Source organism: Acanthaster planci, linkage group LG20 (assembly GCF_054643075.1).
Source record: "Acanthaster planci isolate LZ-2023a linkage group LG20, COTS_SCS, whole genome shotgun sequence".
Classification (NCBI taxonomy): Eukaryota; Metazoa; Echinodermata; class Asteroidea; order Valvatida; family Acanthasteridae; genus Acanthaster; species Acanthaster planci.
In genome coordinates, this window is record NC_141796.1 from 4,458,781 (window position 1) to 4,472,001 (window position 13,221).

The window sequence follows — 13,221 nt, forward strand, 5'->3', positions numbered from 1 at the left end:
TAGAATTTTACAGAGCCTTGTTAATGTGTTGATGTGGATTGGAAATTCAGTGTTGGCTGTAGCCATAAGTTTGGTGAGCGATTTGCTGCCCCAATTTTGAGGAAAAAGGCAGGCTGTGACAATTCCCAGTGTATTGTAAGACCTCAGGAGCTAGTATATACTATAAGTGCTCTTTTAAATGTTCAGTAGGATGATACAAAAGTTACTCCTCGGTCTGTCTAATGTAGTTAACTTTATTGATGGCATCTGGATCTATACAGGTACGTGGGAAGGACATGTTGAGGCATTGATGAATGTTCTTTGACAGCCCGTCCCTGAAAGTGTTTCATTGGATTTAATGAGATTGATTTCCTAGGCCACGTGGTTGGCGAATGAGATGGCCAACAACATCCTGCAGGTGATGGAGTCTCTTGCTGCTGGGTGACGGAGCCTTGTGGTAGAAAGGAATCATTGGGTGCCAGTCCCCATCCAGTGCTTTGCTTTACTAGTTCAGTATGTGGACTAGGCACCAGAGTTTGTCCATAATGCCTCCGGTGTGTGAGGCAATTGAGAGCACAAATATATCTGGCAGCTCAATGAGGAGGTAGAACTTCTTGCCAGAAAGCTGATGGACAGGACGAGGCTCAAATTATGCAGCTACCAGCAAGAGTGAGCTTCGGCAAACACATTGAGCTTGCAGTATACTGTCTCCTCTGGAGGCACCCAAAGCCAGGAGGAAGGCTGGGTTGGTGCTGGCATGCCATAGGGAGACATCAGTGAGGGGTTCAAACAAAAGGGGAAACAGTAAGCAAGTGGAGGATTTTGCTTAGGCCCCCAGACACAAGTAGCTGCTTGGTGCGAGGACATTCATTGGACATAGAATGCAGGAGATGACAGAGGGCAATGACATCACAGATGGAGTTGTTTCTGAAGACGACAAATATCGTGGCCAAGGCTCATCTGTAGAAGCAGTCCATGTACACAGGGTAAAATAAGTAGATGACAAAATCTGCTATAGCGGTCGGATGACCAACAGCCAGAGAAGCACTGTACCCATGCGAACATGGCGCAGCATCATCAGAAAATCATGCTCAGAAAATGCTCATTGGACAATATCCAATACTGTAAATGGAGGACCACAGGTGTCCCTTTTCAGTAAGATCCCTGACTTGGGCTAAGAGGAAGTCCAGTCTGATTAGGAGGATGGATGGCTGGTGAGCGAAAAGTGTGTTCTATCTGGGAACCAGGGCTGATTAGTAATGTCCAGCAGCATTTGTGCTCTATCTCGGGGAGAACCAGAGATGCCCACAGATGTGGTGCTCTGGTGGAAAACACCAAGAGCTAGGTCTTGTCTGCAAATGAGAAGAGCTCGATGGAGTTCTCATAACATAACGAAGAGTGCCCTGACTATGCCAGGGAGCAGAGTCCAATCAGTTGTTGTGAGACAGCATGACCGCTATCATATCCGGTCTGGCGATATGTTGATCACATGGTCTTTTATCCAGTGTAAGGTTTCCATGTCAGGATACCTAACCGGGGGAAAAATGCATGTAACCTTGTCAGTAGGCATTAGCCATTACCATTGAATTGTTTAGGCAGACCAAACTCTTTGATGCATATGAGGAAAAGTGGCAGGGCGTTGAAAATCGCTTGAAGTTCCTGGGCAGTGGGAGGTTTTATTGCTTGTAGGCATCCCAGTTCCCTGAAACCTGACGTAGGGGAAGGGTGGCTTCATTCAAGCGAGGATGCGATTTTTATCAGTATCTCAGGTTTAGCCAGCAGACTGTATTCATTGTTTAGGTAATTTTTTTTACTCAAAGACTGGACATTCAATGGTCTTTGACTTAGGCTGGAAAGAAAGCAGGTGGAGTTGCAGTAGACTCATACGAAGCCTGCACCACAGTACTAAATCCACCACACTGGCCCTCAGTCTGAGGAGGTGGAGCTAGGCAAAAGCTGGACGCAATTGAGTGGACTGAAGTGAGATGGGCACTTCTGTAGATAGGCAACTTGTCAGGACATTGGGGTAATGCTGCATTTGCAGAAGTTGATAATGTCCCCAAGGTTAGTTAGGAACTGGCATGGTACCAGCTTCCAGCTTTTTTGGTTTTAATTATCAAGGTGGAGTGGTTAGTAAGGTCGCAGATAAGGTGGGCTGACTGTAAGGCCTTTGCACCATCCGACAGTCAGCCAGTCACCTAAGTACTGGGAGATCATGATTAGCAGCTGTCATGGACGGGTGGTGACAGTCTTTGCAACCCGGGTGAGACTCTGGGCAAAGTAAACAGACCACGTGGAAGAGCTTGGAGTTCGCATGTCTTCCTTCGCAACCGGGTGAAACTCTGGGCAAAGTAAACAGACCTTATGGAAGAGCTTAGTGTTTTGTATGTCTTCCTTTTGTATTATGAAGCACAGGAACCTGTGGACACATTTATGTGGAATTTCTTGGTGAGGATGTATCTGTTTTATGGTTTCAGATTAACCACTTCGTGCCGGGGCATTTTTCAATGTTGATGATGCTGGGCTGGCATGACTATCATTTTTTCCGTTTTCAAAATCCTTCAACAATTCATCATTTCATTTAACAGTCATTTGTAGCCACACGGAGTAATCTTTAGGCACTACTCTAAGTTGACAGGTGACCTTCATTGACGCCTGAATATTTCAGCCAGGCCTGCAGCCTTGTAAACAGAGCCCAGATTGTGTGGTGTTATATACTGTCTTTTGTTCACGAACCTGGCTCAGTGCACTGCTGACCTCTTTTCAATAGGGGCCAGATTAGCGTGCAGCGGTGCTGTGTGGCTCATCGCTGCAGTGGTGGAGCGCTTTTGTCCCCGGTGGTAATCCGCTTGCTCTCAATGCCCCAAACCCTGGTATATGGTTTCAAAACAACGCTGGATTATCACCACTTTTGAGAGTGAGAAATGCCGGTAATGCCCAGCAGCCTGGTCTTTTGTTCAGAGTACGGTCTTTTGTTACAGGGCCCTGTTTCCTTTGTCCGAGTTCAGAGACCTCGGCTACACATATAAACCATACGGCTCCGATTTAGGAGTCCCCGGCAGGTAGTGGTTAATGATGAGACGCCATTTGTTTGACTCCTACTTAGGTGCGAGGAAAAATCTTGACAAAAAATCAACCCTTGATTGACTGGGTTGAACTTTAAGGATTGTCTACTTTGCAATATGGATTTTATCTTAGACCCTAATAGAGGCCTTAGTCTTTGCTCAAACACACAAATCAAAATGTTTCATTTTTCCAATTTCTGAACTTATAAACTTCTGAATTTGAAAAATATTTACACCTTGGCCTTTGAGCCTTTGCTTTGTAGAAAGTTAGGTCTTGTTGCCCGTTATTGGCCACGGTGCCCCTTCACATGTCCTATTTCTTGAGGCAAAAATGGCAGCACCCAAAAAAGTTGAAATTCGAGCCCAGGAAGTAACTTAATGATAGAATTAACAATAATCAACACTTTCTTGTCCACAGGGAAATTTGTATATGCACTGGAGGGCACAATCAGAGAATGGAACAAACGGGTACAACCCACAAGTATGACAATATTCCACACAACTGTCCGTCCCAGCAAACACCAAACTGTTAGTCCAGGCCTTGCCCAGAGTTGGGATGATCCGGCAAGGGTTGGCTCAGCTGTGCCAGCCCTGGACCATTGATGACCCACTGCTGGCATCATTTCAATACCACAGAAGCGGGTGCCAGCTTTGGGTCAGTCCAGCCACATGTACACAGAAAGAAAGAGATGGAAGGGGGATGGAATCACCTCTTTACCCTTTACAAAATGGAGCTATATAACCATAAAACATAGGAATCACCAACTGAAATTGTACCACATTTATGTTGTCATTTCAAAGAGTAAATATTATGTTAGGTCTCAAATTGTCTTCCTTTCATGATTTGGGATCAGTGTCTGAACAAACCAAAGTTAATTTCAGATTTTTGCCTGCCCGACGTGTATTTAAACTCCGTAAACTCAGTGTATGCCCCCCCAAGGCTTGTGAAAAAACCACAAGTGTACTTGGGTGGGACTCGAACCCACAATCTCCTGCTTACTACTGCAGACGTCTTAACCACTCGACCACCGAGCTTGCTGGTGTCAGCTAGCTGGTTCGAATCAAATGTAGCAGCGGGTACTGCAAACAACTATTTCAAGGATGGATTAGTGGCAATATATATGAAGATATAGCAACCTGTCATGTGATCATTCTGGGCCAATTGAACAGACAGTATCCAAGATAGAGGTATGGCAATAGGATTGAAAATTGTGAGTCGCCTTCCTGTAGCTTAGTAGTTGAAGAATATACATATAGCCTATGCAGAATCACAGAAAATTTTTGTAGGGAAGCGTGTTTTAGGAGGCACCATAGTTTATTTGGCACGCCGCCCAGCCCGTTAGAAATATAAGAAATTCCCGCGAAGGAAGTGCGATGGGCGTGCAAGTAATAATTATAATTCTTTCCAGTGTGGGCACCACAGAGTGAGTATCTCAGGATTAATTTGTTACCATGAAAACTAGCTTTACGCACTGTAATAGCTGATTTGTAGTCTCTTCACCTTCGCAATTTATGATTCCATAGTGTGTGACCCGACTTGATGATTATTGGGGTCATAGCAGAACGCGGAATGAGTGATTTTGGAGTGAAAATTCACAGTCTTGATAGTAAAAGTTTCACGTAAAGCGTACACATGATATTGTCATGTTCACTCTATATTATACTTGAGCTGTTTGTTTGTGTGGCGACTCGTATGATTTACACTAGTCTTTCGATCTTTATTCCACACACCTGTCATTATTAGGTGCTGTCTGGAAGGCCTAAACCACAGTCATACACAGGCCTGGCATTCAGGGAATTTGAGGATTTTTGGAAATTGAGGAATTTGAGGATTTTTGGAAATTGAGGAATTTCAGGAGTTTTGGAAATAATAGGAATTAAGGATTTGAATTGTAATTAGTTGTAATCATACCTGAATATTTGAACCCCCAAAGTTGACATGTAAATAAAACTCTGTATAATTGAGACAGTTACATTTGGACTCTATCTGCCCGTCTTCCTTTGCCTTGGCGTCCTTAAACTAACAATTTAAGTGGACCTCCTCAATGGATGGCCTGTCATTACATTAATAAGAGCAACAGCCATTATGAAAATACTCAAAAGTAGGGAAGTGCCCCTTCCCTAAAAGAAAAAATAAACACCACTGGCATGACTGGAATTTGCCGTAGTTATGAAATACGAAAAACACTTGGCCTCGTATCATTACTTTAAACGATTACCTAGTCCATTAACAAAAATATGACAAACCCTAGCCAAGCATTTGAACATGGTACGCATAGCATGCCGAGGTCCATGATTCTGATTCTATTGCAGGCCCTATTGTTTAAATCATTCCAATCCAATGAGCGGACAAGCCATAATCGCCAAAGACAGAAAAAAGTTCCCAAATTGTGAAAAGGAAAAGCACTCCCTTTAGCCTCCCCATTGAGCTTGTTTCATTCACTCTGTACTGTACGTAGACCACGAAAGCTGACTAGACTGGGCACTATCGCTGATAATCTTAATATCAGCTGACGAACAAATAGTGGCACTAATTTAGTTTCAACTGTCACAAGTTGTGTCAGTACCACAGTGATGGTGTTGCATTTTTTTTCCCCAGAATTATTGGAATACACTGGTGGTAAGCATTATATTAATGCCTATGATCAAAGACATTTATTACTGTAGGCCTTGGCACATATAAATGAGGTATGTTTTTTACCCGTGTGATAGGCTCGATTTCTAGCTCAACTTTGCACAAAAGCTCAAAAATCCCATTTCCTGTGAATCTGTAGTGCTGATAAATCACTTCCTCCATCAGCAAATCTAACAGATTTTTCTGTCTCAAAATTTTCTTTTCCTTCTCAGAGCTTGTCTGGCCTCGAAATTAGCAAAAGGAAGCGTGTGCGCCATTGCTGAAATAATTCTACTATGGTCCAAAGAATGACCCAATGACTCATTGTAATTTACAATGTATTGCTGGGAAACCTATGATGCGTTCCACTTATCTTAAATTTCTTGAAATCGTTTTAAGAATCACCTTAAGTTACCTATTGTAACTTAGATATGATGGATGAAGCACCATGACAACATTCGGGGAAACAATGTCAACTTGAGGACTGTTGCTCATTAAAGCCTATTTGGAGATGTGTAGTAGAATTCTAAAAATGTTGTTGATAAAAAAATTGAACACTATTGTTTATCCATGTTACTGTTTACATCGAGGGTTGTCAACCAGATACACAGATACCGAAGTAAGACAGCCCATCTGGCTAATCAGCAATTTCATTAGGTATGACATTACAGACAGACTGGTTGACTGGTTCAGTACTTCGTTGTGCCTTGGATTCTTCCTGTACGTTACCACTGTTATTGTGGAAATCCATTTATCCTGTGGTTTGGACAAGAATTTTTTTATTGTTTATAATTTGCAAAACATTGTGTTAATTTTATATAACATGTCATGCCAATAATTGTGTGGCATACTGCTTTTGTCACTACTTGACTATCTATGTATTAAATGGACCCTAAATTGGTATGCACATGCTTATTCAGTATACATTACTGAAATTAAATTTTTTAAAATTCATTAAAATGAAAGTATCAATTCCCTGGTAAGACAAAGTCAATCCTCACCGAAAGTCATTTTGGTATGCTTGATTTCAGCTCTAGACTGCTGCATATGCCGGGGTGTTTCTTGCATGCTGGCTTTTAAGGAGTCATATGCCTGTAAATCTGTGGGGCAAAATTTATTGACAGATATGTTAACAACAAAGGTTAAGTCAGTATTCTCCACAGCCTGAACTTTTAGCAGGGCAGGCAGAGACAGAAATCGCACCACAACCATTGACATCGCTTCATAGGTGATTGCCTATTTTAACTGGTGGGGAGATGGGTTAATACAAAAAATGGCAATCTTTTGAGAAAACTAAATTGAAAACCTACAGTGGAACACAACGGGCATCTGTTTACATATACCAAGGAGACAGGAATGAACCAGTCCAGGGGCCAATTTCATGGAGCTGCTTAAAGCACCAAACTTACTTAAGGGTGAAAAAACCTTGTTTGACAAATCAAGTTACCAGCCTAAACTCAATGTGATATATATTGTTTGAAATGTATTCACCTCTCTTTTGGTCATGGTCATGTTGGTTAGCATGACAATCACATAGATTTTGAGCTGGTAACCTTTGTTTTTTTAAGAAAGGTTTTTGTGGTTAAGCAGCTCTATGAAAATGGCCCCAAAATGTAGTCTGCATGTACTTAAACACATACTCTTTGAGCATCTTTGTGACATTAGTACATCTGTTGCATCTGCTACAAGTATGTGTGGGTGGTCAAGATTACTGTGATATTAGGAAACTCTTCACGTTTTGATCTTTAATAGATCGGGAGTCCACAAAGTAAATATGTACTGCGATAATGGGAAAAAATCTGGCACTGAATAATTTAACAGGGTGGCAAAAATGTTATCAGGATGGTAAAACTTTGGTAGGATGGCCCACCCTGCTACAACCCCTCATTGTAAGCCCTTGTCACTGAAATCAGGGTGCTTGTGTCCGATAGGACTTGGCAATAGTCTTCATACCAACTAATTACTTGTGAATGTGGTGTGGGAACAGTCATAAATGTAAACTTCCACTCTTGTATGAGTATGAACACAAACATGCATGACCATTAGACTGACCCCAGCCCTTTGTACACTGTAACAATGTCAACGATATCACAGCTCCAAAGGAGATGTTACTTGAGTGGGAAGATACAAAAAGCCTGATTGTTGTCTTTGAGGTTACATTAACCTTTCTAGGAGAAAAATATACAAGTTTCTGCATTTGTTTTGCTTAATGCATATACGGGTACAGTGATTTCAGCTCTTGAATGAATACCTACTGTGTCTGTGGCTACCATGTCTGTGTTTATGATGATGGTGATGACTTAGGCTAGAAGTGCTCTTCTTAGCTGTCTGCTGTCTTTCTGCTTTATCTATTCATCAAAGAGGATTTATAGATTTGTTATTAGAGTGTGGGTTCGATGCTAATTTATGAGAATTACATGGATTATCCCCTGTTCTCACAAAAGATTAACGCAATTAAAACTTTCAAAGTGATTAAGAGATATGGATTCAGCATGCACTACATGCCTGAATGCCATGTGTTATCAGTGCTGGGTTCCAATGGTGTCATGAATGTGCATTGTTTATCACATAATGGGAACACAGAGACTGTCAACCTGCCAGGAAGGCACAAAAGCAACAACCTACAATGTACATGTACACTTACGCCCAGAATATACAATGGCATTTTGCCCTACAATCAGGAGGATTTATGTTAAAGGGCATAGGGCGTCCCAAACACTTTCCAGGAACATTTTTAACCAGAGACACAATAACCGCAAAGTTTAACCTCAAAAGGGATTTACAGACATGATGCCCCTTGATTATGGTGGAGCTAAACCACTGCAGAACACACAGACATGAAGCCCCTTCTTTTACAACCAAGCTTAACCAAAAGAGGGATCTTAGTGGCTTATTTCAAATGAATTCTCTGAGCTTTCACCCAACCAATGATTGGCAGCCGACTCACTGTCATGTGTTTAAGTATATATTCCAGAAGCAGTGAGGCCAGTTGGTTTTTAAGTGGCTTTGTTTTTTGATTGACGAAGCCCGCCTCATTATTTCTTTTTCTGAACCCTGACCACACATGGTTTTAATTTTTTCCTGCCCCGTCACATAATCATCATTTTTTTTTGAGCATCCAACCAGCCTAAAATATTAATGAACGAGTAAGAGATCTTATTTTTTCACTGGGATTATAATTATCGTTATTTAATTCTGAGCATCCAACCAACACATAACAAGAATCCTTCATATCTCAGTCTTTTCTATCCGAAAGTATGCTTGTACTTTTTCCCACCCCATTGTGTAATTAGTATTTTTGAACATCCAACCCATCAAAAATAACAACTCCTTCCATTTCAGATCTTTTTCTATAAAAACCTAGACTACATGTGGTTTTATTTTTTCCCACCCCATTGCTGTTTTTAATTCATGGCATACAAAAATACAAACCTTTCCCATTTCAGCATTTCCTTTCCATCCAAATCTGGACGTATTTTTTTCCTCCACCGTACCCCTTTTTTGTAATCCCAGGCATCCAGCCTTCAAAATATATTAATCCTTCCCATTTCAGCATTTCTTTACAATCCAAACTTGGACCACATGTTGTTTAGCTTCCCCCCACCCAATACTAAATATTTTTTTTAACCCAGGCATCTTACCCACAACAATATTAATCATGGCCATTTCAGCATTTCTTTACTGAAACCTTGACTGCATCCTTTTTTTCCCCAACCCTTCCACTTATTTTTTTTTAATTGCAAGCATCCAACCCACCAAAAATATTAACCTTCCTCATCCCAGCATTTCTTTTCCCCAAAACTGCACCCATACCTCTGCTAGTTTTTTTTTATCCAAGGCATCCAACCTGCCAAAAAATTAATCCTTTCCATCTCAGTGTTTCTTTCATATCAAATCAGGACCACGTGCGGTGTTTCAGTCAATACCATGGCAAAGTTGCAGCGGTCTTCAATATGTTTCGATGCATTATTTTGGCCCCTTTTATATAGTCTTCTGTTCGATGCCATGGCTCTGGGTGTTCAAATTCTTCAATGCCCTCATTCGGGCACTTTAAGAGCACATGGCCAGTCCTTTGTGTTCCGCAGGCACTGTTTTCCCTTTGCACTCGGAAAGATTAAGAATTTACAGTTTACAAGATGACCAATAGGTGGTCATTTCCAGGAACAACGGATTAGGGTATTTAGCTAACGGCAAAGGGAAAAGGCTGAGCGTATTTCCCCATCATATATTCTGGGTGCAAGTGTACATGTACACACAAGGGTAATTACATGTGAGCTAAGCAAACCAATTTGTGTGCAACATCCTGTATAATTAACAGTACTAATGCAATTCGCCAGTGGCACAGAAAATTTTGTTCAAGCAGCTCAACCACTTCTGAGCAAACTGTGCCTCAAAATGCTTGGTCCTTAACCCTTGCTATACTTTAACATGTACTGGGGATTGTTTATACAATCATTCATAAATACCTCAGACAGTCTCCCTATTTAACAACGCGCAACTTTAATAACCGTAATTGATTTTAGGCCTTTTCAACGAGCACTGACAAAAGACACCATGGCACAGGCACCGTGTGTTTATATGCGTGGCCGGGGTCTCCGAAATTGAACAAAGGGAAATGGGCCATGTAACAAATGACTGGACTCAGAACAAAAGACCAGGCTGCTGGGCATTACCAACATTTTTTCACTCTCAATAGTGGAGATAGTCCAGCCTTGTTTTGAAACAGTATACCACGGTTTGGGGCATTTAGTGCGAGTGGATTACCACCTTGGACAAAAGCGCTCCACCACCGCAGCACCGCTGCATCTGGCCCCTATTGAAAAGAGGTCAGCAGTGCACTGTGTCAGGTCCGTGAACAAAAGAAAGTTACGTAACACTGCACAATCCGGCCTCTTTTTACAAGGATGCAGGCCTGGCTGAAATACTCAGGCATCAATAGATTTTGTCTGTCACACTAGAGTGACCACCAGACAGTAATTCATGTGGGTGTAAATATCCATTAATTGAAATGATGAATTTTTGAAGAATTTTGAAAACTGAAAATCTTAAGAAAGTCCTGATTTACTTCTCAAAATCAAACAAAATCAGGACATGTGCCATGCAATGCTACTCAGATTTGCTGGGGGAGCCCCCCCAAAAAAAACCCTGAAAATATCTTGACATGCAAACAAAAGGAAAAGCATTTTCAGCTTGACATCTTTCACACTTTTCTTTTTTTCATTAAACACTTTTCTGTTTACTATCAATCTCTGTGTGTAATGTTCAGGTGCTATGCCACTGTCTGACACCCTTGTTTGTTTGGGTATCATTTTGAAAGCCAAAATATTATTTGCCAATGACAGTGGAAAGTTTAAAATTCATATTAGAACCTGAATAATGACAGTTTAAAAAACTCTGCACTCAAAAGTTGAGGGATTATTAAGATATTGTTTATTTTGGTACTATGTGAATGGTTAGGGCCTCCAACATACCGGTACTTTCATTTACAGTGTGATCCCTATAAAGTATATCTTGATGCACATGATCAACTTCCCAAAAATTCGGGAAAAACTATTTAGAATCCTTCTCAACTGTATTTGCTAATACTCATGGGCTCCAAAAAAAAAATCCACTTAATCTCAAGAATGTTGGGATCCATAACTTCAAGATTCAAGGGCAAAATCAATATGAGAAATGGGAAGAATAAGAGGTCACATGAATTTCAGCTATAAAATATACACAGACAATCAAAGATTCTAGCAAAACAAGCAATTCATGCATGCCAAAAAGTGGCAAAGCTATAACAAGAAATCTGTTACAGGTATCAAGCTCAAACTTTTCTCCCTCTTTTCCCCTACAATCTGAGTTGGGTTCAAAAGGAAGATGTTCCGATGGGCATTGAGTGACCAAACAAACAGCAAAGCATTATTTCTGTCGCATTTACACCATGTGTGGAACACATTGAGCAAGTGAGGCTAGTTTACCATATTCTGATATCCCTCTCGTAGGCACAGAATAGTAATCTGTGATAGTGAAATCTTTGAACAAACAACACTGTTAACTCAACAGGAGGATGTACATGTAATAATACCTGTTCTGTGAATGTTCATACGGCCAATCTGCATGAGGCGTTCCGAGCTTGTCAACTTGGAAGTTCCTTTACTTGTCAACGAACTTGATGTTGTCCCTAAGATGATAACATCATCATCACTGTCTGTCTGGGCAGTAGACTGTGCAATCAAATTACAATACAAAGACTTCCACTGATGAATTACTGAGTGAATCAATGTTGGTGAACTGAGATGTGGTGTATACACTAAACATACCCTTTAATAGGTGACCTTTATATTCATTATGAATGTAAATGCACATGAAGTTTTCAATGGTTCCAAAAATGTAACAATTTTCAAAATATTTTAATTTTCAATTGAACAAAAGGTACTGATCCGGGAAAGATGTCACCTGGTAACCTCATGAATCCAATACTCTATCAACTGAGATACACGTACCAAACCCTACAATGCAGTGTGCTGTCAGTTTTTGTCCAAGGTTTCAGTTAATTCTATCAAATGAACTACATTCCCAAAATCCAAAGGGATTTTCCATTGTTATAAGAAAACACTCGCCTGTTTACTTACGTTTGCATATCGGAACGCATGTTACGGAAAACCCCCAAACCACACATCTGTACCCACTGCATGTCTGAGTTTCACCCATCATGCAACCCTAGTGGATGACACAAATGGCTGATCTATAAGCCTTGAGAGTGGAGATTTGACGACCACTGTGGAAAAGGTGAAGAAGAAAATCTCTGACAGCAGTTACACATGCATAATGGGGATCAACAGCTCTTTCCTCATACAACTCGCTGACGTGGTAGAGTCTACCATCATAAGTTTGTCTGGTGGACCCCTGTCTACTCTTTCCTGTCAAGGCTGTAGTTTCTTCTGAAAGGCCAGCTGCTCAGACGGAGTCTTTGGTAGCATCCAGGCACAGAGGTGAAGAGAGGCTGGATCCGGATGTGCAATTTGAGACCTCAGTTGAGTCAGAAGGTCCAAGTAGTTTGGGAGCATGACTGATGGATGAACGAGTAGGCTCAGAAAAGGAGGGAACCAAGGCTGTCATGGTCAAAATGGGGTTAGCACCCAGTGAAGCAGAGAGACTGGGGAGGGCACAGACATGAATTCCTTAACAGTTAAAGCTGAGTGCATCCACCAGAGGTGGAAGCAGTGATTTTTTGAAGTCCGAGTCAGGTCACAAGTCTTTACATGCAAGCAAGTCCAAGTCAAGTCACAAGTCATTTGTCACAGGGCAAGTCAAGTCACTCGTCATTTGGTCTAAACATAAGTCAAGACACAAGTCTCTTTATCCAAGTACAAGTCAAGCTGCACATTATTTTGTCCAGCTGTAATAAGCAAAAAGAACCAGGCAGGCAGTTGAACACCTTCTCTCCAACTTTTTGACAATGCCTCCGAAATTCCCCCTTTTCACTTGTGTTGTCAATATTCTTGCAGTTTATCATACTGATGCATAACGGCCCTCTGTTTAATTTAATAAATGTACTTTGCAGGATGGAAATAAGCA

General features: G+C 41.2%; 1 protein-coding gene across 7 annotated transcripts in view; it reads right to left on the reverse strand.

The window, feature by feature from the left end:
- The window catches only part of LOC110986848 (histone-lysine N-methyltransferase SETDB1-like), a 163,072-nt gene that overhangs the window by 51,508 nt on the left and 98,343 nt on the right, over window positions 1-13,221 (reverse strand). For all 7 annotated transcript variants that reach the window (XM_022249096.2, XM_022249097.2, XM_087130865.1 and 4 more), the window contains exons 19-21: window positions 11,729-11,867; window positions 7,914-8,006; window positions 6,660-6,758 (exon numbers count right to left, since the gene is read on the reverse strand). In XM_022249096.2, the coding sequence (XP_022104788.2) occupies window positions 6,660-6,758; window positions 7,914-8,006; window positions 11,729-11,867 (331 nt within the window). The remainder of the gene's footprint in view (window positions 1-6,659; window positions 6,759-7,913; window positions 8,007-11,728; window positions 11,868-13,221) is intronic.